Consider the following 25,191-nt stretch of genomic DNA (forward strand, 5'->3'; position numbering starts at 1 on the left):
AGTCTGATTAATAACCAAGGAATAACTAAGGTTTCAAGGAATTTTGCAATGCGCTTTAACAGATAACCCGAGCACTGTATTAAAGTCTGTTTGTTAGCCTTGTATTCACTAACAGGCCCTATTTTTCATTGGAAAGCTACTCCACAGACAATGGTTAACTTGTCCAAATAATAATGTGGATTTAGATATTTCTGGGACTGATAAGCTGTCAAAAACATTTAAGTGGGAAGCCGAAGCAATGAGATTGAACAGTAACTGCAATGCGAGGTCTTTGCTGCAGAGAGAAAATGAAATATTCCAGTTTACAGCAGAAAATGAGCATTTGATTATGCAGATTTCTTCAAAGCTGCAAGTCCACTTTGTGACAAAAGGATGATGAAACGGAAACAGTTTGATTATCTCTTTGTTTGTTTGTTTTTTGGGGGGTTTCAGCTTTAACAACTTCAGTTTATCGGACTGCCCAATCTGCAGTTTCACTTCTGTTGTGTCTTTTCACCCGAACCCTGGCGACTCTGTGGGGTCATCGATTTATCGACTGATCAGCCCTCTCTGCTGAGCGGTCATTATTTGTTTAAACAGCTTGGGACCCTCAGTATTGATCGCACTGAGTTAAAAGGTGTGAGCGTGTGTGTGTGTGTGTGTGTGTGTGTGTGTGTGTGTGTGTGTGTGTGTGTGTGTGTGTGTGTGTGTGTAAAGGTCACGACAGCATGCAGGGCAAATAAGGGATTCAGGGGTCTCCCCGTAGCCCGCATGGGGACTAATAAATGACAACGTCTTATGTGAAGAAGTTGTTTTTAATCTCTTTGAACATTCTCATAGTAAATGGCCTGTATTTGTATAGCGCTTTACTAGTCCCTAAGGACCCCAAAGCGCTTTACATATCCAGTCATCCACCCATTCACACACACATTCACACACTGGTGATGGCAAGCTACATTGTAGCCACAGCCACCCTGGGGCGCACTGACAGAGGCGAGGCTGCCGGACACTGGCGCCACCGGGCCCTCTAGTAGAGACATTGTTCCTGGCTGCAGTTACATCTTTCAATCAATAACCTCTGGTTTGGCATCAGATGATCACGTTAGACTTTGCTTCAGCTGGTGAGATGATAAATTGGGTCCCATGCTTTAATATTTATACCCTTCATTATTCCCTCAGCCGTGGGGGGGGTTTCTACCATGAAATGTTTTAGCAGATCTGATGTCAGGGTCATTTTGCTGAAGCCCCTTTGCTTCAGGGAGAAACTGCCACTAAATGCATGATTCAATTTAGATGAATTTCTTCCTGTGGGAATGATTGATTTTTGTTTTCTGACCTTGGCACAAACCAATCAGTCGTATTCTTCCAAGTAAGGACATGGCTGCCAGTTTGTTCTCGCCAAAGAATAAATAATGAACATCTAGAAAATGCTTTGCCTAGCTGTGCTTCATACTATAAATACAAAAAAACAAAGTGGAGTAACAAACTCGTAGGTGATTCTGCAAGTTTATTTTCCTCCCTAACCTAGACGTTCCTCTTCTCGCTCTTCTTCACCTTTTGGGTGTGATGGCAAAAAGCAGGAAACTGCAAAGAACGCCTAAACAGGTAGTGAGAGCCAGCTAATATTTGGCCTTAATGCTAGGATACTGCCATAGAGGAAATGGAATATATCCACCCATTCCTATATTCTATACTTAATGACTGGAAGGGACATATAGCAAGCATATGTAGTACTTATATAATACATGACGCATTTATCTCATATTTATTGGAAGCCCAGTTACAGTTGGCTGCTGTACTTGGCCTGTTGCTGGCCAAGGTTAAATATTTTAGTGACAAAGCAGAAATTTTTTGTTTTTGGATTTGTGGATTTGGATTTTTTTCTGGAAGTTTTAGGGGAAAAATGCAGGTTTTATAACAAAAAAGACTTCCTAAACAGAAAAAGACTGCTTAGGACACCAGAGGGGCTGCTGGGATGTGTAGTCTCAGTCTCAGTTTTGAGGTGGGGTTTTTTTCTCTTTTCCCTGCTACGTCCTCCAATCTTTTTCTATCGGATCCTGAAGCCTTATTATGCTTCTGAGAAGAGGCCATGATTGAAGGCGTGCTCGTTTTAAATCCCATGGTGTTCCAGTTGGGTGGAGTTATCGTCCCTACAGGAACAAAAACATGAATGCCCAGTGTATCTTGTTGCATGGGGGCTGCTGTTGCCTTTGGTATTTTGTAAACAATATAATCATGTATGTATCTATCTGTGCCTACACACACACACACACACACACACACACACACACACACACACACACACACACACACACACAGTTTTTCTGTCCTCACTGTGTGCGTCTTTGTCCTTCCGTGTCTGAAATCTGCATAATGTTGTTGGACCTTCCAGATTAATTATTCATGTACTGTTACCGTCCCCTGTGAGCCGTCTTGTCAGAAATCTGCTTGTTCTTTTCCTCTTCTTGGGTTCACGCTGCCACCGTCTTATAACCCCCCCAAAAAACAGTTTTAGGTGTTAACATAGTTCATCGTAACCCAGGGAGCAACGATGGTTTTTAGTACTGAGATGCTTCACTATAACCCCCCCCCCGCCTGTGAGTAGACAGCTGAGCATGTGACAGCATGTGAGAGCGCCCCCAGTCAAACCATTTGAGTCATGAGTCTATTTAAAGTCCCTGGGTGCCCCTGTAGTTTCTTTTCTTCTGTTTAGCAGGTATAAAAACAGTTGTCTTCATGTTGGTGTTAGACTAAAGGTTGAGAGATATACTTTGAGTAGTAGACCTACTGACATCTTTTGGGGGGGGTGTTAGGTGAGAGATGCAGCAACTCTGAAGTTGGACAACATAAAACAGTTGATTTTTGTAAAAGCTGTCCACACGTTTCAGACGTCACTCGTTCCGTCATGTGAGGTTCAGATGTGGTAGCCAGGCTTGGAGGTGCTGTTTGACGTCAGTGGATGCTGAGCTGTGGTCTCTCTGTTACTCGCTCGAGCTTTGAGGCGGAAGCTCTGATCGTGAACTCTGGTTCAGCTTTGATGTGAGTCAGCACATTGGAGGTTGGTGTGTTGTGACTTAAAGGCGTTTCAAACAGTGTTTGCTGTGTTCATGTTTTTCTGGTCCCACATAAACCAAATGGATGAGACTGTATGGAAGATTTGTTTGTTAGATATTTCCAAAGGAGTCTCAGCTCACCAAGCTAATAATAGGGAATTGGCTGTATCTCAGTCATGTCATATAACGTTATGCACTGTATGTGTTTGTGTTCAGTACTAAAGACTAGCAAATCCACCCTGCTGTTGTATATTTAATAGGCAGGATATCAGATGCTGATGATTATTTTGAAGCTGATAAATAATGAAAGAATGTTTCTGATGCTTGTTCATAATTTTATTTCTCTTTATGATTCTACTCATGAGTTGAGTAGCTCAAGTCTCTCCCCAGCTCCTCAAAGGGAAAACACAGGTGGAGAAAACAGCTAAACCTGTCTTAAACACATTTCTGGAGGCAATTGTTAGAAGAAGCACATCTACTGTATGAACCTGTATGAAGAACCCTAGTTGTAATGTTGAGTGTCAGGCTTGGCATTTTATTCTGGTATCTAATTCAGTTCCAGCCAGGATCGTGCCATCTTTAAAACTGACTGATGGTGCGTATCCACATGGGTGTTATTCTTTGTGAGTGATCACCCCAATTCCCAGCACTGGAATCTCGATGGGAGAGCCACGATATGATGATTGGCAAATACTCCAATAAGGGTGCAAACACTGACGTGTACTTGATTGGCTGTTTGCTCCCACCACAAACATCCTAAAGTAAATATCGCTCTAAATGGCACAAGTAATGGGTGACATCACCTTGTTTTTCATGAGCCCCGCCTCTTCATAGTGTAAAGAGCTACAGCCACAAAAAGATTAATGAAAACATCCCATTATTAGGGACCCCAACAGGTCAGAAACACCAGCAACTAGAAAAACACTGCAAAGCACACAAAATGCAAACGAAGTGGGAAAAAATACAATGGAAGTAGGAAAGAAAATCTCAAAAAACACAGAAGTGTTTTGGGGAACAGCTGTGGAAGTGACAGAAACCAAAACATGCGACGCACCGAGACACGCTTAAAAGAAGCAGAGGATTCCTGTGAGGGACAAAATAGATGCTGTAGATGCATGTTTGTCTCCCAACAACACTTCTGTTTGCTTTGTTAGGGTGTGTGGGGTTTGTTTTCTTGCAATGTGTTTGACCTCTCGGGGCCACCGTACAGCTTTGGTAAACAGTTGTGCCTTCTTTGGTTCAGTCACTGAGTGCAGGACTTCTAAATTGTGGGCCGTTGCTGATAAAGATTAGTGCGAGTTACTGAGGAGAGACTTGTGATACTCACTAACACCATCACACCATTACTAACCTCACTCATCACTCACTCTTCTCTGCTTCTTCCAGCCTGGTTGTGTAGATTGTAATCACCAACCTGTGGACAGCAGTGTAAGCTAGTGATAGCTCAGCCCCACTCTTACACCCACACACAGAAACCCACTTAGGCCAGCCTCCTAACCGTCACTCACCCTGCTGCCTGTTTTCAGGTCTTGGAGCGACACGGAGAACTTGTACTCCAACGATCGCAGCATCCTGACGCTGTCGCCCATCGAGGCCACCCACTGCTGACTCCCGGGGCCGCTGACTGTAGCACAGGGGGTCGGGGGGAGAGCCACCGCTCCATTATGAGTCATAATCACACCCCCCGCAACCTCAGCCACCATTTTCGAAACAATTTCATTTTAAACTCTGTTAATTCCCAGCAGGATGCAGCACTGCTACAAATGGGATAAGGATCCAAAGAACTCGTTTGAGTCTATGCTGAGAGGAACGTCAGATGGGAGCGAAAACTCTGAAGGAAATGGAACATGTGGTGCGAGCTATTTGTGCTGCTACGTGTACGCTTGAAGATCCGGTCTGTGTCTGAGCTGTAAAATGCCTGGATTCCTGCTGCTACTGCTAGCAGCGGATCTGCAAGTCCATCAAACTGGAAAACACCCTCCATAAAATCAGTTTTTAGTCACGTGAACTCCTCTGGAGCCCTTTCATTGTCAAAACAGCGATTTCTGACTGAGTACACTTTTTGCTGCGAGTGTCAAAGTGAGCATCCAGAGGATTTGTCAAGTCGACAGCAAGCCAGGATCATATACGTAGCAAAACATCCTGTTGCTTCCATAAACTGCTACAAAAACTCTTCATTCAGACCTCCCACCACAGCCCTGCAGCATCCAGAACATGAAGCCTCATCTCTACCGCGGTACCAAAGACCAAAAAGGATTCCGACTGGAGTTTAAAAGGAAAAGTGTTTATTTTTTTGTGCCTGATTGTACAGAAGCTTATATTGTTAAAGGAGACTTGTTGTTGTTCATGCTGCTTTTGTCGTCTGTTCTGGCCTCTTTGTCCCCCCCACCCCTCCCAGTGCACCACTGTGAAAGAGGCCCAATGTTTTAAAAAGCCATACGTTTTTGAAGAGGTCAGATTATTGGAGGTACTGCAGATGGACGCTTGTGGGGGCTTGTTGTTAAATTTGTTCTCCTCGAATGCCTTTTGTCACCCAGCCCGGCGACCAGAAGCATCTCAGCATTAAAGCCCACGAGGTCTGGGAGAGTCATCCATGTCAGCTGCCTAAAAATACGTCCGATTTGACACCATTATTTTATTTATGCTTTTTCTGGTGAGGCTTTAACGGTGAGATGCTTTTCCAAACCGTGGCTGATGCACGTCGACCCAAGACAGCAGAATGTGTTAAAGTTCAGAGGGGAAAGGAAAAGCAGAGCATTTGCACAAATCACATATCAAAATTATTTTGTTGGGTTTCTTTCTTTCTTTCTTTTTTTTTTCATTGGGAAAAGTCATTGTCACCGTTCACATCTGAAACCATTTGAATCACATTTTTTGCTGTTACATTGTTATTTTATTACCCCCCCCCCAATGTGTGTTTGTCTCCACCTGCTGTTGGAGGGGTGTGTGTGTGTGTGTGTGTGTGTGTGTGTGTGTGTGTGTGTGTGTGTGTGTGTGTGTTGTTTTTTCTCTGTTGGTTGAAGGAGGTACGGTCCATCATAGCTGTTTGTATGTATTTGAATGATCTCAGCGACCACCCGGCGCTACCACTTTTACTCATATCAGCGTATGTGCAAGCGGGATGTTGGTGTGATATTAAATACTTAACAGGGCCAAAAAGGATGTTTCACTAAGATCACTACCACACTGTTGCTCCACATTTTACACAGTTGACGAGTTGACCTCATATCAGCTAATAAAATATCTACCTTGATGCACCGCTGGGCTCACAGTGGATAAAGGAAACTATAACTTAATGCAGTTTTATAGAAGTATTCAATAGATTACAAAGTTTCTGTGAACACAGTTGTGTTATTCCACCATGTGTGCGTGTTGTGTTAAACTTGATCTTGATTTAACAGAAAGTCTTAGTCATGATTTCTGAGCGTGGAGCTGGAAAGACCAGGATGTAACCAGCAGAGCAAGTTGCATTATGGGAGCTGTAGGAACCACTTTAAGCCTGGATATCCATGCCTCTGCAGTGTTTTACTGGGACTCCTTGTCTGGCTGCTTTTTGAACTCAATGTGGATGTTTGATTCACCATCATCCCTTTAATACCTTTTTAAAAAAGGGACTAAAATACGCTGATTTCTTTTAGTTTCCTTTTTTTAAACTAGAAGATGGCTTTAAAAACACTTGGCGCCTCGCACAGCGGCATCTTTTCCCTGACCCTCCACCTCTTTCCAGCTCCACGACCCTCCTCCTGTAACACGCATTCAGTTGATCTCATGTCAAAACATTCCCTCTGTGTGAGATCTTGTAAGAGCCAGTGCACATCACAACTTGAAACATTGTTTGCTACACACACTAGCACATGACTGATGTTTTAAAATAGACGTAATAAAGTCCTCTAATGCTGGGGAAACAGCCCACATCACAGCGAGCTGAGGTAGCCGCGTGGGTGATGTTACGACATTCGTTTTTGTTCAGGTTGAACCCGTACACTCGTGTGAAGCAATAATCATCATTGTCACGATATGAGTCTGCTAAAAGGTCGGGTGATGTCATCACTGACCCCACCTCCCGACACCACATCAACCCAGATAACAGAGCGACCACTGAGCTCGGTGTTTGGGGGCATCGGCACTGCACACTGCAGAGTCTCTGCATGATATTTTTGAGCAGATGACAGGAGGAGGAAACGCGAGTCCTTCCTGACCAAAGGCAAGTCACACAAAGCCCAAAACACCTGCAGTGTCAGTGCGGTTCTGATGCCCCCTTGTGCTCAATGTGGACATCAGTAGTGTCCAAAATAATGGTGTCACATGTTGGAGGTGGTGGTTACGTGGCTCCAAAACAGCCTCCCTTTTCAAAGTAGCAGAGTTGATTACATAACAGTCTCTGTTAGACTGAAACAAAAGTAATAACAGCTCGAAATTTATTCTCCACACTCCACCACAGCTGTGACGGCTGGAAATGTTTTTAATTAATGTAATCCACTACTAAGTGGCACCAAAGTGATCTTTTCACGGCTGTTTTGTGCCCGGGGTTCCAAACAGCCGTGAAAAGAGCTTGTGTGAAAACACGGACCAGATCCTATAAAGCGCTGCAGCACTGACGTCATCTGGAGGCCTTGTATCTGCTTTGTAGAAGCAGATGATTACTCAGTCACATAACTCAGAGTGGTGACTTAATATTTCATCGCGCCTCAAGCCCCCGTGATCTTCACGTCCAAATGAGAACAAATGCCGTCAGGAATACTGGTCATGTCCATCCACTGAGGCATGAGTGGAAATTGGTACTAAAGATCAAACCACTTGTTTAAGTTGAAAAGTAAGATCAGAGCTGGAGGCTGATGACTTCAGTGCCAAGGTGCTCTTTCAAAATAAAAGTTTGCAGACTTGCATGAAGTTACAAAACCCCTGATCGTAAATAGAGGGAGTTCAGATTGAAATGTCAGCTGCCAGTGTCGTGCAGCCTGTCACTCGGAGCCCATCAGAAAGATGCGGGGATGCATGTCAGCGCTCAGTTTGACTTCATGTTTGTTCCCTCCTCATCAGTAAGTCGTGCTGCACCTGAGCATTACTACATAATTTCTTCTGTTATCTGATGCTGTTTGTCTGTCCTCTACTGTCTGTAAACCTGTCTTATAGCTGAAGATGCTGTTCTATTTACGAAATAAAAACATTTTTAAAGAAACTGGTCTGTGGCCTCCACTCATTTAAAAACAGTCGTGGGAAGTTGGACCCTCACCAAAGGCAAGTGGAGCAGCTTACCACTGATAACGCTCCATGGAGTTAATGAGGGAGAGGCGGCACAAGAAGTGCAGCACATAGCTGAGAGGAATGAACACAGACTCCACCTACATGAAGATCCATGAACATGCTGGGATACTGTCCATTTTTATTGCTTTCATCAATAATGTGAAGTGCTGCAGTCGTAAAAAGAAATTCCCTCAGTGTGAGAATTTTTAGGCAGAAAACCAGAGTTTAGTGCAACCTTTCAGTTAGTGTTCATGTCCTCATGTCACATCCTAGTAAGCTACACTCTACGCCCCTTTTGTTCTCAAAACATCCCCAACCCTTTAAGGCATGGACTCCACTAGACCCTTGAAGCCGTACTGTGGTATCTACAACCCTAACCCTTACTGACAGGGGTGTGGTCCTACTGACTGACAGTTTGTCCCAAATAATGCCTGCTAGACCTGGTCTGCTATGAATCACCACACTGGACCTCTTATATGTGTGCATCCATGCTGTTGGAGTGTATTAGTAGTACAGATCATTTCAGAAGTGCTCTGGTTCATTGCTTAACACCAATTGGTTCTTAGTTTATAAATACCAGTCTTCTAACCAAGCTAAGTAGGTTAGCTGAGAATGTAGCAAACCATCCTAGCATCAAAAACAAGCACCAGCACTGAAGCTTCAAAATGCAGGGGCCCACACTGAGTGAGATCACCATGATTTAAACAATGTATGAACAGGAACTGGCACGAGGTAGTCACCAACCCATTTCCTTTATTGTGAGCACAAACACACGCCTTTAAGTTTCCGGCTGTTCTGTGTTTAACAGGCTTAACAAGCTTAACGGAGTGTGTTGAACAAACAGTTTCAGCGAGTGAGAAGTGCTGCAGTGGCTGCACCTGTAAAAGCAGGTGCACGTGGACAGTCTCAGCTGTTTCCAGCGTGAGGCAGCGATGCTCACGGAGCGTGAAGCCCGAGTCACAGTCGCGTGGATGAAGTTAAGATCCTCGGTGAAGCAGGCATTTTCACATCCCGTCACACAGCATTTAGGGCTCGGCACAGGCGCGCAGCTGTTCCCCTAATGGGAACAGCTGCGCGGAACACTGAGCCTGCGCGGAACACTGAGCTCTGAGGGAGGCGACGCCAGGACACGACAGCCACAAACACTCAAAACACAGGCGCATCAGTGACGACACGGGACAGTTTACACTTTAAAAAAAATTTATTACAGAATTTGACTAGTTTATTATTTTACACCTACAAACAATCCAGGAAATGTGTTCATACTGACAGTTTTAGTCTACAAGATCTCAAAGCACACCGGTTGGTGAGAAGAGAGCGATCCACTTCACCGCCGTGTCTGTGGCAGATCACTCCCTCACTGGATTTACGCGGATGCAAACCATCTGTCCGCCAAAATCTCTCCGTGACTGACATTTCATCCTTCAGGAGCTACTCTGAACCGAGAGACAAGTGCGTGCAGAAATGCTGCACATGAGACTGACTCGTCACAGAATGCACTCTGGAGTGCTTGCAGCAGCAGAGTGGAGGGTTAAAGGAGACCTGTGGTTTTTTGTTTTAACTGTGACAGAGAGGTATTGTGAGTGTGAATAATGGAGAGTTTGGAGTCAGTCTGGAAGCACAGAGTGGCCAGATTTTAATTAATAAAAACAACTTGTGCTCACGTTGTCAACTTGACGCAACCTTTCCTGTACAGCGATGCTCTTTCACCCCTCCCTGAAAAGCCCAGACTGAAGCAAAGAGCCTCTGATCAAAGAGTAATCTGGCTCGAGGAGTGGTAGCTTTTGGTGCCAATTCAGGGAACCGACACGTGTTTGATGACTCAGCAGCAACTGTATAAGTCGGCGCTTGTAACAAGCCTCCTCAGAGGAGTTTAAGCCATTAATGAGAAAGCTGTTAATGTGCCCTGACATGAGCTTGTCAAAGTTAGGAGGGTTTAATCTGCTGCGATGGCGAGAATGCGAGAGCAGAAATTCAAGAGAAAAGCTCCCCACTCTCTTGTTGCTACAGTAAGGCGTTTCTTTCCTAAACGTGACCAAAATGCCACTGAGAGCTGTAGACATAGACGGGTCTCTGTGGCGTTGCAATCAACCCCCTAGCCTGTGTCTAATGTTCAAACTGCCTTTTTTCCTTGCTCATTCATTAGTTTTCATCTTAATTACAATTAAAGATCAATAGAAATCCCCAGCAAAGATATTTTTGTGGTAAATAATCAGATACATTTTGAAAATCAACATTTTTTAGAATTACTGATGATTATTCTGTTGTAACCCTACTTTCTTCAAGAATCCTTCAGACAGACTTGATAGAAAAAAAGTTTCATTTCTCATCTAGAAATTGTTTAAATACACAAACAGTAAAGAAACTAAAGGCAGGACTCAGTCTAACACAAAGACAGGATTTCACCAGGTTTAACCATCACTGCACCTCCGACAAGCCTGATGCCGACCAAAACTGAAAGGAGAGATTATTCACTGACAGCAGAAAGAGAATATGGATCTGCCGATGAAGACGAATCCAGATCAGCTTCTAGTGGAATAAAACACTTGTTTGTTCTCTCTGCGTAAATCACACTTGCTGCACTGCAGACTGTGTATTTCCCCGATGGTCATCCACACCCCCACTGCGGTGGTTTCATGCCCCCCGAAACTTTGAGAAATGCTGACATGTAGGCAAGAATTGCTGAGTAAAAAGAGCCGCTGTACATGATAGAAGTTCTAGCAGGAAGACATCCAGCAAACACGCGGCTGCCACATCTGTCTCAGACTGACCCAAACTCTTTGTCGAACAGATGATTTAAATCCTGCGGGAGGCCAAAACTGGCTCACACTGAGTAGCTTTCCCTCCAGCTCTTACACGTGCTAGCCCTCTTCTACCTTATAGTGTAACTGTGGCTTTGATGCATTTACTGGCTGCCTCCCTCCGCCTGCTCTTCCTCCTCCACCAGCTCAACCAGAGGAGCGTGGCGGTTGGCCTGAGAGCCCTCGCTGAAGAGAACCTTCTTGATCACACCTGACTTTGGCGCCCGGATCGTATGCTGCAGAGGCAAATACAAGAGGTGACATCATTAGAAACTCAGCAGTGTGTGTACACCGGCTAAAAGGCAAGAATCATCAGTGCCTCACCTCCATCTTCATGGCTATCATGACCATCAGTGGGTCTCCCACAGTCACCTTATCTCCGGCCTTCACCAGCACCTGGACACAGGAAAAGAGACTCGTTCACTCGTTCAATACAATAAAACCAAACCAATAATGTCACTCAGAAATAAAAAAGAAGTAACACACACAGTATTATGACTTCTTCCTTCATGCCTCCTCCACAGTCTCATTCCTCCGGCTGCTAGTGGATTTGAGGGAAGCAGTGATACACCCAGACATGTCCCCATAAATGTAATAAACAAGGCAGAGGGATTTACTATCACTCTCCAGTCATCACCAGTTGCTTAACTTGTTGTTAAGCAGCATTTGCATCTGTCTGAGCAGCGAGTTAACTGGAGGCATGAAGCAGAGACATTTTGTTGTCTGCTGATTTACAGCAGGTGTTAAAAGAAGCTGACAACATTAAGCAAAGTTTATTTGTTACCTTGTTACGAGTTGAAGAAAAACTGGGGCACAAACTATGATTGTCCTTATTTTCTGCTGTACATGATTACATGCTGATGCTGTTCAAGCAGCAGCCAATCAAAAGAAGCTAAAGCTACTTTTTCAAACAGTGGATGAACTAAAGAGATATACCAAGGCCCAGAAAGATGTATAAGAGCTCCAAACTATGGATCATGCAAAGATATTCTAGCAGAGTCCCAGATAAAAACATACCAAAATAGAAATGTGATTATTTTCCTATCAAAATTAAGCTAAACAGACTGATACTATTCTAACCTTTGTATAACAAAGGTTAGAGGTGGGATCACTTACCATCAGGACTAGGAAATATTCACCCTCTGAAGCATGTAAAGCTAATAATAAACAGACTGAACCTTTATGTCTTACAGCTGTCTAATTATAGTAATAAGCCTAAAAGGCACCCGTACAGTAGATGTGGGTCTGTTTTTTAAATACCAGAAAGTACTAAGGTCTAAACCACTTACTGGCTCAACATTTATCCTCACAGCCATGACAGTGGCATCGATCTTTTAGCTAATAATCAGCAAAAAGAACAGAAAAGGGTCAGCATATTTCCTAAAATGCCAAACTTTTGTACCCTGACTGGATTTATGTATTTTTATGTGTCCAGATACAAAATAAAGCTGAAGAACAAAATAAGAGTTGTATGGAATTTTTCATCCGCACTGTGTGTGTCATTTCCACATATTAGGACATCTCGTGTCATACTGGTTCAGCACTGACACATTCAGAGTGGATTGTCTGACTGTAACGTCTAAAATTATATACATAAGCTCTTCAGCTTGAAATTGACTAAGACTGCATTTTAACTGGTAAAGAAACTTTACGGGACAGCTTTTTACCCTCACAAAAAACTATTAAAACTTCAAATTGAACTTTAAAAGTAAACTTTAGAAAAACACGAATATCCTTTACGCAAAAGAAAAAGTCACCTTCTCTATAGTTCCAGTCATGGGGGCCACGGCTCCACCCTGAGCTCCTGAACCGCCAACACCAGCCCGATACTTTGGCACGGGAACAGACACCTGAGAGCTTCCCTCCTGCAGCGCAGAGGTAAAGACGTCAGAAAGTGCAGTGACAGCTCGCTGACAGCTGAGGTGAGAGGACCGAAACAGGTTTTTAATTCCCCCTGATGTCAGACTGTCAGAGTGATGTCAGAGTGGAAACAGAGACAGTTTGCGCGGCGAAAGGTGAGACGAAAACATCTTTGAACCTCCAGAAGGAGCTTGTGCATAGGCAAAAAAAAAAAAAAAAAAGGTTAAAAAGGCCACTTTTTCCTCCACTTCTGTTTAAGTCACTTTTCTATGTTTGGGAAACATTTAAGCCTTGTTTGGGCCATCAGTCACCAAACATCAAAGAGTTTTGCATAGAAGACACTGCAAGCAACATGATAGATGATAACTTGGATTTCAGTGGTTTTGAGGAATATGCAAAATAGAAATCTGTATACTGTGCATGTCAGATACATACAGTGGAGAACAGGTGCACCGTGTTGTCCAGGATCACAAGTTTAGGGCGGGACTCGACGCCATTGACAGTACAGTGCAGGAACGATGCCCCGCCTTCCATCTCCACCTCCCCTGTGACGTGATTCACCTCGTCACCAATCTAAAAAGAAAGCAGAAGTGATGCATTTGTGGGAAGTAACCTGGGTTTGTTTAAGCACCGACATCCCACATTGTACTATTGTTATTTACAAATTTGGAAAAAGAAAACTTTTAATAAATACCCAAAATATACAGATTATAAAACAGAATTAAGTATTTGTAGCAAAAAAAAAAGTTAACTTTCTCAGCTCACCTGCATACTGTAGCTCCCATCCTGGTTGTACATGATGACCACATCAACTTCTAGATGGAAAAAAACAAAACAAAAGTGTTAAAAACAGTCTTGAGATAGAGGCGGGAGAGACTGACACAAAGTCTTTAGTTAAATACAGTGGGGCAAAAAAGTATTTAGTCAGCCACTGATTGTGCAAGTTCCCCCACCTAAAATGATGACAGAGGTCAGTAATTTGCACCAGAGGTACACTTCAACTGTGAGAGACAGAATGTGAAAAAAAAAAATCCATGAATTCACATGGTAGGATTTGTAAAGAATTTATTCGTAAATTAGGGTGGAAAATAAATGGTAAATGGCCTGTATTTATATAGCGCTTTTCTAGTCCCTAGAGACCCCAAAGCGCTTTACATATCCAGTCATCCACCCATTCACGCACACATTCACACACTGGTGATGGTAAGCTACATTGTAGCCACAGCCACCCTGGGGCGCACTGACAGAGGCGAGGCTGCCGGACACTGGTGCCACCAGGCCCTCTGACCACCACCAGTAGGCAACGGGTGAAGTGTCTTGCCCAAGGACACAACGACCGAGACTGTCCAAGCCAGGGCTCGAACCGGCAACCTTCCGATTACAAGGCGAACTCCCAACTCTTGAGCCACGATCGCCCATAAGTATTTGGTCACCTCAAACAAGGAAAATCTCTGGCTCTCACAGACCTGTAACGTCTTCTGTAAGAAGCTTTTCTGTCCCCCACTCGTTACCTGTATGAATGGCACCTGTTTGAACTCATCATCTGTATAAAAGACACCTGTCCACAGCCTCAAACAGTCAGACTCCAAACTCCGCCATGGCCAAGACCAAAGAGCTTTCGAAGGACACCAGGAAAAGTATTGTAGACCTGCACCAGACTGGGAAGAGTGAATCTACAATAGGCAAGCAGCTTGGTGTGAAAAAATCAACTGTGGGAGCAATCATCAGAAAATGGAAGACATACAAGACCACTGATAATCTCCCTCGATCTGGGGCTCCACGCAAGATCTCATCCCGTGGGGTCAAAATGATCATGAGAACGGTGAGCAAAGATCCCAGAACCACACGGGGGGACCTGGTGAATGACCTGCAGAGAGCTGGGACCAAAGTAACAAAGGTCACCATCAGTAACACACTACAACGGCAGGGAATCAAATCCCGCAGTGCCAGACGTGTTCCGCTGCTGAAGCCAGTGCATGTCCAGGCCCGTCTGAAGTTTGCCAGAGAGCACATGGATGATACAGCAGAGGATTGGGAGAATGTCATGTGGTCAGATGAAACCAAAGTAGAACTTTTTGGTATAAACTCAACTCGTCGTGTTTGGAGGAAGACGAATACTGAGTTGCATCCCAAGAACACCATACCTACTGTGAAGCATGGGGGTGGAAACATCATGCTATGGGGCTGTTTTTCTGCCAAGGGGACAGGACGACTGATCCGTGTTAAGGACAGAATGAATGGGGCCATGTATCGTGAGATTTTGAGCCAAAACCTCCTTCCATCAGTGAGAACTTTGAAGATGAAACGAGGCTGGGTCTTCCAACATGACAATGATCCAAAACACACCGCCCGGGCAACAAAGGAGTGGCTCCGTAAGAAGCATTTGAAAGTCCTGGAGTGGCCTAGCCAGTCTCCAGACCTCAACCCCATAGAAAATCTGTGGCGGGAGTTGAAAGTCCGTGTTGCTCGGCGACAGCCCCAAAACATCACTGCTCTCGAGAAGATCTGCATGGAGGAATGGGCCAAAATACCAGCTACTGTGTGTGCAAACCTGGTAAAGACCTATAGTAAACGTTTGACCTCTGTTATTGCCAACAAAGGTTATGTTACAAAGTATTGAGTTGTATTTTTGTTATTGACCAAATACTTATTTTCCACCCTGATTTACGAATAAATTCTTTACAAATCCTACCATGTGGATTCATGGATTTTTTTTTCACATTCTGTCTCTCACAGTTGAAGTGTACCTCTGGTGCAAATTACTGACCTCTGTCATCATTTTAAGTGGGGGAACTTGCACAATCGGTGGCTGACTAAATACTTTTTTGCCCCACTGTACGTCCCTCAGCTGCTGCTGTCTGCTTTATTTTTAGCTTTTCGGTGACACTTTTTAATAGAAACACTGAATAATGAATACAAGTTCCTTAGTAATGTGTCACAGACCAGACAGGCTTTAATTTAATTTTTTTACACAATCATTAAATCGGATTATGAGTCAGTCCCAACTGTCCTCGACTACAAATTAACACATTTCTACAATTTCATTCATTCCTGTCGTTCTTTAGATTTAAAACCTCCAAAAACAGTCCAGTGACTAAAACCCATAGCCTGAAGTCACCACACGCACATGCTTATACACGTGTATCTGTATCAACTGCATAAAGACGAATCAGAAGCAAAAAGAAAGCCACTAGCATCACTAATAAAAATCACTCTTTTTATATCAGTTTTGTTGATTAGATTTCCATTTACTTGCACACACATTTAAACACAGATCTTTGTTTAATCTAATGATCATAAATAATTGAAAAGCTTAAAAGTTCTGTTAAATAAGGGAAACCGGACAAAGATGTTCATGCTTACATGCCCCCAGTCTGAACCAGTGTGTATCCATGCCCACATGTGGAGCACATATATGCATTTCTGCAAATATAAAATCCAGATCTCTGTTGAGCCAAGAACTAATTAATAACTGTTGTCGATCTTTCCGAGTTGACTTTTAATAACTACTCCTTGACTTTCAGACCCCACTCCTACAAGACTCAAAGAAATTTCACCATTAATTAAATGTGACTAATTTACATTCACCTTTTATGTACCACAGGCCTTTAGGCTGGTAGTAGTTAAACCATTACTTAAAAAGTCATCACGTGATCCAGCTGTGTTAGCTAATTACAGGCCAATGTCCAACCTTCCCTTTATCTCAAAAATCCTTGAAAGAGTAGTTGTCAAGCAGCTAACAGACCATCTGCAGAGGCGCGAGTTTCAGTCAGGTTTCAGAGCTCATCACAGCACAGAAGCAGCTTCTTCCTGTGGCCTCTGACAGCAGAAACACCTCAGTGCAGCACTTGACACCTCTGATGACAACATTTTACTAGACTAGTCTAGACTATGCTGTTAGTGTTAAAGGAAACATGCTGCACTGCTTTGAATTGCATCTACAGTAACTACAGTTAGGTTCATAAATATTTGGACAGAGATAACGTTTACTAATTTTGGTTCTGTACATCGCAACTAATTACCAATAATTCAATGGGTTAAACAAAAAGATTGCATAAAAAAAATCTGAGGAACTAAAGCAATTTTTAAACATAATTTCTTTCTTTTAAGGGGCTCAAAAGTAACTGAACAAATTAAATAACTGAAAATAAGTCCTGAACTCATGGACTTCACCAGATGCTTGGTTTCCTCCTTTTTAATACTCTGTCAAGTCTTTACTGCAGCAGCTTTCATTGCAGCTTAATTGATGTTGACATAAGGAAGGAATTGCCCACACCTGCCCATGAAATAGCCTTGTGACCCCACTGTTCAATTACTTTAAAAAGAGGCTTGCACATATTAAGGAGCTGAAACTCCTAAACACTTCATCCAGTTTGAATGTGGATACCCCCAAATGAAAACGGAGAGTCTACATATTATGTCCATGTCTACTGTATAACTATAATTAGAATATGTTTCAGTAAAAGGGGGGGGAAAAAAAAAAACCCTAAACTTGTCAGTGAGTATATGGACCTAAGTGTGCTTCACGTCATGTACACAAGGACTCCTCCTGACACACAGAAGTCAGTGAGAAAACACTGCACACATTTGCATTGCTACACAGATGATACCCAGCTTTATCTGTGAAACCTTATTAAAAGAATAATTAAATTACAAGCGTATGTTAAAGACATAAAACCCTGGCTCACCTGTATTTTCTTCTAAATTCAGATAAAATTGAGGATACTGTATTTGGCCCCAAATATTTTAAAAACATGATATCCAACCAGAATTTTACTCTGGATGGCTTCTTCTAAAAGAACATAACAGGTAAGAGTACAAACGGGGATTAGAAAGAGATCGGGTTTCCCCCATATTACCTTTTCTTCATTGGCTCCAAGAAAAATCCACAATTACATTTAAAATCATGTCAATAATCAGGCCCCACCATATCTTAACAGCCTAAGTCCAAGTACCATAGTGTCCAAACAGAGCACTTTGCTCTCAGACTGCAAGCTTACTTGCGGTTCCTAGAGTTTCTAAAAGTACAAAGGGAAGCAGGCACCTGTCCTGTGGACCCAGTCTGTGGAAGACACCCTTTATTTTTAAAATTAGACTCAATCCATTCGTTTTTTTAATAAAGCGCACAGTTAGGGCTAGATCAGGTGACCCTGAAGGCTTGCCTTAGTTATGCTGCTACAGGCTCAGACTGCTGGGGGCTAGCTATCAGTCTAGACTCATAATAAATGTAGTGAGACCTTTGAAGGAATCCATTAGGTGGGCTATCACAGATTACTGTCACTAGTTTCACACTGAATAAAAAGTAAAATCACAACCTTCTCCTGACTTACGATGTTAAATAATGTTTAGAAAAGAATTTCTGCAGAACCGACACACACGGTAAGGTTGACCTTTTCCTTATAAAATCTCAGAAATTCATGATCTGACCCTATCAGACATTTGTATTAACCTGCCAGTCATTGCGATTTAATATCTGGCAACAGAGTCACAGTATGGCTGTCACTTACTTTTATCTCCCACCTGTAGTGTCACATTTCTGTTAAACAGGATGTTGTTTCTCCAACCACAGCTAGAGCCAAATGGGGAGAAAGGATCTGGAAAACACAGATGCACAGGACTTAGATTTTCAGCTGTAATTTGTCCTGATCCAAACAATATCATCTCTGTCTCCTCACCAGTGGAGCTCTGGGTGAATCCCAGTGTGTGGTTCCTCTCCTGTAGTATCAGGCCGAGGGCTGCCTGACAGATTGTTGCCCCAGAAGGTGCTTTCGGAGTGGGGAAGAGCTCAGCGTAGTGCTGGGGGATGAAGCTGGTGCTCACATTTCCAGCCTCGAACTCTGGGTGGCCCGAAAGATTCAGCAGGAAATCTATGTTGGTGTTTAGTCCTACTATCTGAGGGCACAGAAGAACAGACAGGACGCAAAAACATCATTTTCAAGTGTTCGGCACCAATTTTTGAAGCTCGCACATACAGTGGCTATATGAAAAAAAATTTAAATCCTGTGCTCATTAAAAATAAAAAAAAAATAAAAAAAATCAGCAGCACGACATGCAAAGCATCATTTAAGAGTGTGCATTTGTATCTTACATTGTACTGTCGTAAACAATACCGCAGCTTTTTTAAGGCAGCAGATCGGTCCTCTCCCCACACCACCAACTTGGCAATCATTGGGTCATAATGTGCCGAGACCTCGTCCCCTGAAACCAAACACAGATAAAAAGCTCCCACCATTTAACTTTATTAGTGCCTTACTGCAACAGATTCCCATTTCTGATGCTGTGGGCCAGTAATATGTGGGGCTCAGCAGTGAGGAGCTCCAGGACAGAGCTAAAGCTTTGGCACCACACTTGAGAGAACTGAGCAATCCACCATCGTTAGGACAACATCTACCCTTAGCATAGAAACTAATACCCTAAAAAAGAAAAATAAATTTATTCTTTACCCTATTTGTATATATAGTTGACTCCTACCTTCTCTGACGCCAGTCTCTATACGTGTATGTTGGTCTGGTGGGGGAGTGGAGAGATGCAGCAGAGGCCCCGCCCCAGGAAGGAAGTCATTATTTGGGTCTTCAGCATAGATACGAGCCTCAAATGAGTGTCCCCTTAGCATTATGTCTTCCTGAAGGAGAGGCAAGCGCTCCCCTGCTGCCACCTGGAAAAGAATTTCACAAATCATTTTGTCACCTCAAAAACATTCTGCTCTCCCCTTCCTCCCTCCTTCCTCACCCTGAGCTGCCACTCCACCAGGTCAGTTCCAGTGATCATCTCAGAGACAGGATGCTCCACCTGCAACCTGGTGTTCATCTCCATGAAATAAAAGTTGTGCTGGGCATCCATAATGAACTCCACCGTACCTGCACAGAGAGACAAACAGAATGATGGCCCTTTTTCTCCCTGCTTGTGCAAAAGCTGTTTTACTGTGAGTCTGGATCACTCTGGTGCGATGAATGCAGGAGAGGGAGTGTTTTACCTGCTCCAACATAGTTGACAGCCTTGGCTGCTCTAACCGCTGCTTCTCCGAGTTTTCTCCTCACTTCAGGGCTTATACCAGGCTGAAAAAAAAATGCCACAAAACACAGAAACATGTTCATTTAAGTGGGAAACAAGCTATTATTTACTTCACTAAATGGAAAAACAAGAAGAATTATTTTTCCAGAAATAGCCGATGGACCTATCACGAGGTTAACCTCAGGCCAAGATCATTTCAGTTAGATGTGTTGATCCAAATGTATTCTTTCTCCTTAACTTTGTTCAAACTTTATCACTCACTTACCCCTGGTGCTTCCTCTATGATCTTCTGATGTCTCCTTTGAACGCTGCAGTCCCTCTCAAACAGATAGACGGCATTGCCATGCATGTCCCCAAACACCTGGACCTCCACATGTCTTCAGGACACAGGAATATGAGAACTATAAAAACTTGTCAACATGGAATTTTACTGTTGACACATCATATTCTATAACCACGTAAATTTGTTTTTAAAACTGCAATACTAGGGATGGTTATCGAAATCTGTTCTTGTTGAGAACCGATTCTCACTGTTTCAATTCCTTGGAATTGTTTGCCATTTTTGCAAACGATTCCCTTATCGATTCCAGTCGCCCCGAATCACGTCACCACGTTGCGGAGCGTCATTCACCTGGCAGGAAACATGGCGGCTCAAACGCTCAAAAGTTTGGTCATACTTTACGAGAACCGATGACAACAGGGCAACTTGCAATACTTGCAAAGTAGATATTTCATTAAGGGAGGAAACACTACGAATATGCAAAAGCATTTGCTCACAAAACACACGATAACCTTAAATGAATGTCGTGTTTTTAATTCCGATCCGGACTTGTGAATCTCAACCCAGCAGCAGCGGTAACGTTTGCACGTCCTCTCCCGTTAATGCGGCAGGTAAATAATCAACTAACAGTGCATATTATGTTAGCGCGAGCTGCCTTATTACAAAACCTCCCATTACTGTGCATTTAGGCGACCATGATGAGACAGACAGTCTGGCTCAGATGCTGGCAGTTCTCGCTGCAGTCTACCGGTAGCGTATCCTTTCAGGCCAGGATAGACGAATGTCACCGTGCAGTGACTAAGTTTGTAGTAAAAGCCTTGCACCCATTTGCCACAGCAGATGCCCCCGATTTACGGTAAGTGAATGTGTTTAATTGTAGGCAGAGACATTACTGGATATTCTTGTGTAATTGCTACAGAATAATTGATGTTATACTTTGTTATTGCTACAGAAGAATATTTATTTTACATTTACAATTTTTTTCCCCGGGGACCCTGTGACACCCCATTGAAGAGCCGTAGGCTGTAGATCTCTTAAGATCTCACTGCTGGGTTTGTAAGGCCATGTTACTCGTAAATTTCTATCTTGTTCAAAGAGAAGATATAAAACAAAGTTCTAAGCTGATCGACCTTAGTGTTCTCCTTTTTAAAAAGAATCAATAAAGAATCGAATTGTTAAACAGAATCGAAAATGGAATCTGAATCGTGAAAATCTTATCAAAACCCATCCCTATGCAATACACTACAGAAATCTATGAGAACAGTACATAGCCTCTGCCGACGGCACTTGATACTAATGAAGAAGAACATAGCAGGAAGACAAAACAGGAGGACGGAAGAAAACGTTTTTTTTTTAAATGCTTTCACAGTTTAAAAGAATGTGAAAGCATTTCACAGAAAACAAAGTTGAATGCAGACTGCGCAGCTGAGCACGACAGCACTACTGCAGAGCACCAGCATTTAAAGCGATGGCACCCTGGAGCTATGACGTCAACTCTGAATGGGTCAGTTTGGGGAGTTACACTAGTGCATCTTGTTGATACCTTGTTTATGTTAATGATTGTCCAGTAACCTTTATGTTATCGTGAATATCCCCAGTGAGGGACAAAAAAGGATATTTCTATTCTATAATAGCTTATCTGTCGGAAACTCACTGTCTGCTACTTTTTTTCCCCCTCTTCCACCTAACGTTAGGTAGTTAATCTGTGGGTCAATATCAATTAATTATGTCTATAAACAGTTGAACCGTGCATCAACCAAGAAACTATGACATACAACCACATTTTTGATTAGTAACTGTCTTTTCTAATTCTGTTTTACTAGTATTAAGCACATGCGCATAGATGAGTTTGTCCTGTGAAGAGGTTCATGTACAGTCATGTCAGCCTGGTTATCATCTGCAGCTGGGAACAACATATCAAACATGAGAGCATGTGCAATCATAAATTCATAAACTGAATCATCTCTAAACTCTGAAAACTTCTGATTTCAGACTGAGTAAAAAAATTATTGTGATTTAATTTGAAGCTTTATTCGAACTTATGGACAGAAGGCATATTTGTTAAATACTACTAGCAATTTAATTTGCATTCCCAAATATTTTCACTTATTTCATTTTTATTCTGATGGTCCTTTTGAGTTATTTTAAAACACATTTGATTATTTTCAAATTCATGTTTCCTGGGTCATTATTCTAATTTGCTGTGGTAGGACGAGACAACAGAGTGATATTTACAGGTGGGTAGACTTGAGCAGGCGGAGCCTAGAACAGGAGGTTAGCCCACAGGAAGTGGAGTTCACAGTTATTAAAACTGTTGTTGACTAATCGAAGAAGAACTGGCAAATTAGTCGACTACCAAAATCATCTTTAGTCACAGCCCTACCTCTCCATCACAAAAACAAGACAACATTTTGGTCACACGGTGGTGCTGAAAACTGCCTAGTTAACAGTTAAATGTGTTACCTGGGGTCCTCCACGAACTTCTCGATCAGCATGACATCATCATTGAAGGATTTTCTGGCTTCCCTCCGTGCTGACTCCAACTGCTCCAAGAAGTCAGAGTCTGAGCGTGCAATACGCATGCCCTGCAAAATTTTAAAGACAGATGAGTTAGGGTGGCAAGAGTTTAAAGACCACTGACTAACTCAAAGCATAACTCTGTTCTGGGCCCAACTTAATGTCAATCTGTCACGGTGTTGACGTGTATCAGCTGATAAAGGCTGGCACTGAGATCAGCTAATCTGCCAGGATTGGACAAAAGCTTGACTTGATGCATCCTCTCACCTTCCCCCCTCCTCCACGAACTGCTTTGATCATCACAGGGTATCCAATCTGGACAGCCTCTGCCTGCAACTTCTCATTAGATTGGTCCTCTCCATGGTAGCCACCTATAATTGGCACGCCAGCAGCTGACATGATATGCTTGGATGTGCTGAAAAACAAAGTAAAATAAAACACATGAGTTGAAACACATGGTTATTATTTATCTTTCCTATAAATTTGGGTTACAGCAAAGAGACCAAACCTTTTAATGCCCATATCTCTGATGGCAGATGAGGGAGGCCCAATAAAGATGATTCCTTCCTGTTTACATGCCTCAGCAAACTCTGTGTTTTCTGACAAAAAACCATAGCCAGGATGGACCGCCTGCAGATACAAAATGTCAGCAGCAAATAAGTAGATTTAAAAAGGAAACACAAAAAACGGTTACAACACAGAAATCAGACATAAGTGATTAAAGAAGGCTAAATACTATAATGAAAAGAATTCCTTACGTGTGATCCAGATTTTTTGGCCACTTCCAAAACTTTGTCCATAGAGAGGTAACTCTGCTGGGAGGGTGCAGGGCCAATATGGTAGGCTTCATCTGCCTTGAATAATAACAAAGCAAATACAGGTTTAAAAAACAAAAACAATGTCATATTTTATCAATTAAAGGCAGCTTCAGGAAATTATAAATCCAGTGTCTCACCATAGCTACATGCATGGAGTGTGTGTCTGCATCACTGTACACCGCCACTGAGCGTACACCCATCTTCTTGGCTGAACGCATCACACGGCATGCAATCTCTCCTCGATTGGCAATCAGCACCTTTTCTATCCTTCTCACCCCTGGAAAAGACAAACATCACTGCTCCAAACAACCTCAGCAAGGTGAAGGACTTGGACGTACAGTGTGTGCAAGTCAGTATTTGTAAAATTGGAACAAGATCAGTTCAGAGATTAATCAAACAAACATGCTGAACACCATCAGCTCCTGAAATGGCTGCATGTTGCTTTTCTGTGTAGTGCATGTGATTTTTGGACTTTTTGCATCACTCTTAGTGGTTACTCAATCATTTGGAAGTTTTGCATGTATATTTATGCTTCCTCACCTCCTGAAACAAGCCTCACGCCTCTCGTGCTCCATGACAGCTTCCTGTGGAGAGACAGAAATAACAACTTCAGCACCACTTGATACTACATAGGCTGAGCTGCTGCTAGAGCAACACAGCAGTGGCACAGGCAGTTCATCACAATACGCATTCAAGAAACACATTGCAGTCAGAAACAAACTCCAAGCTAATTTGAGCTAGTTAGACAGCATGCGAGGTTGCTCCCACAAATATGTTGTGCTATGTTGTGCTAGCACCATTAGCAACGCTAGCAGACAATTTGCTAGCCATTTAACCTTGGTCCATTCTCATATATATCAGGACAGAGTCTCGGTGTTGAATGCAAATAACATTTTCTGCAGGTCAGAAGTCGTGTCCACAGGCTTAATGCTAGCGCCGTGTGCTTAGCTCGGAGAATAACATTAGATAGCCTCCCAAATTGACACCTGTAAGCTATCGTTAAAAATGAGTGCGCTAATTGTCGAACCCTCTATAAGACAAAACAGCCCTTCAGTGCTCTTAGGTACTCACTGCGTGAATATCCGCAGGCCCTGCAGAGTTGGGAAACTTAAAATAACTGCAGCCATAGCCACCAGCTGCTGAGGCTAGCTGTGCTAGCTAGCTGAATGAGCACCTGAAAAAAAAAGGTCTCGGTGCTGGACTGGATAAGCCAACAAGAGAAATGTGATCGACTAAACTGTATATCTCAAAACCACAGCGACTCTCCGGTAAATTTCGTTATCATTATTTTTGACCTCTCCAAGGACTCGTAGGGGCGACAGCCAATTAGAAGGGAAGGATAAGGAGGCGGTGAATAAACTGCAGTTATCAAAAGTCGTCAGCAGATGGCAGCATTTCTCTGTCGAAAAGCTTGAGAATTAAAAGTTAACAGGGACTCGAAGTACAAATTTTACTGCATTCAGAACGTTGAATGCATTTTTGTTATGCATCCCTTAAATTATTTAAAGTATTATTTTTAATTTTTGTGCAGTAAAATACAACATAATGCAATGAGTATTAGTTTGCCCCCCTTTCTTAAGGTTACAAAGTATGATGAATAGAGACTATTTAATAACGATGTTAGTCTG

The 25,191-nt window shown here is 42.8% G+C and overlaps 2 protein-coding genes across 5 annotated transcripts in view; one reads left to right on the forward strand and one right to left on the reverse strand.

Annotated features, from left to right (window-relative positions):
* Positions 1-6,127, forward strand: part of atp11b (ATPase phospholipid transporting 11B) — a 52,316-nt gene extending 46,189 nt beyond the window's left edge. For all 3 annotated transcript variants that reach the window (XR_013972082.1, XM_080886216.1, XM_080886217.1), the window contains one exon: positions 4,559-6,127. Coding sequence is in view for 1 of the 3 variants with exons in the window: in XM_080886217.1 (XP_080742343.1) it covers positions 4,559-4,640 (82 nt within the window). In the remaining 2 variants the exon portion in view is untranslated. The remainder of the gene's footprint in view (positions 1-4,558) is intronic.
* Positions 6,128-9,440: 3,313 nt separating this feature from the next.
* On the reverse strand, positions 9,441-24,863 carry mccc1 (methylcrotonyl-CoA carboxylase subunit). 2 transcript variants are annotated; one of them, XM_080888042.1, is made up of 19 exons: positions 24,635-24,861; positions 24,104-24,147; positions 23,701-23,840; positions 23,504-23,599; positions 23,254-23,375; positions 23,013-23,160; positions 22,692-22,813; positions 20,214-20,325; positions 19,911-19,992; positions 19,667-19,794; positions 19,409-19,592; positions 19,026-19,135; positions 18,613-18,829; positions 18,445-18,531; positions 13,703-13,752; positions 13,373-13,510; positions 12,835-12,942; positions 11,402-11,473; positions 9,441-11,313 (listed from the first exon to the last, which is right to left on the reverse strand). In XM_080888042.1, exons 1-19 carry the CDS (start codon positions 24,688-24,690, stop codon positions 11,182-11,184), a joined length of 2,148 nt encoding a protein of 715 aa, XP_080744168.1. In that variant the 5' UTR covers positions 24,691-24,861; the 3' UTR covers positions 9,441-11,181. The 2 variants fall into 2 exon arrangements, with proteins under 2 accessions (XP_080744168.1, XP_080744169.1); XM_080888043.1 differs by lacking the exons at positions 9,441-11,313; positions 11,402-11,473; positions 12,835-12,942 and having other exon boundaries at positions 13,378-13,550; positions 24,635-24,863.
* Positions 24,864-25,191: the final 328 nt, after the last annotated feature.

The sequence above is a fragment of the Rhamphochromis sp. 'chilingali' genome (assembly GCF_963969265.1).
Source record: "Rhamphochromis sp. 'chilingali' genome assembly, chromosome: 7".
NCBI classification, from domain to species: domain Eukaryota; kingdom Metazoa; phylum Chordata; class Actinopteri; order Cichliformes; family Cichlidae; genus Rhamphochromis; species Rhamphochromis sp. 'chilingali'.

What these genes read in the sequence shown, in the direction of transcription:
- mccc1 (XM_080888042.1), bottom strand. Translation starts at nt 24,690, where the DNA reads ATGGCTGCAGTTATTTTAAGTTTCCCAACTCTGCAGGGCCTGCGGATA. An exon ending in AAGTTCGTGGAGGACCCCAG is followed by an intron (nt 20,326 to 22,691) that starts GTAACACATTTA and finishes TGTGTCCTGAAG; the next exon opens with ACATGTGGAGGTCCAGGTGT. An exon ending in ATGGGAGCTACAGTATGCAG is followed by an intron (nt 13,511 to 13,702) that starts GTGAGCTGAGAA and finishes CTTTCTTTTTAG; the next exon opens with ATTGGTGACGAGGTGAATCA.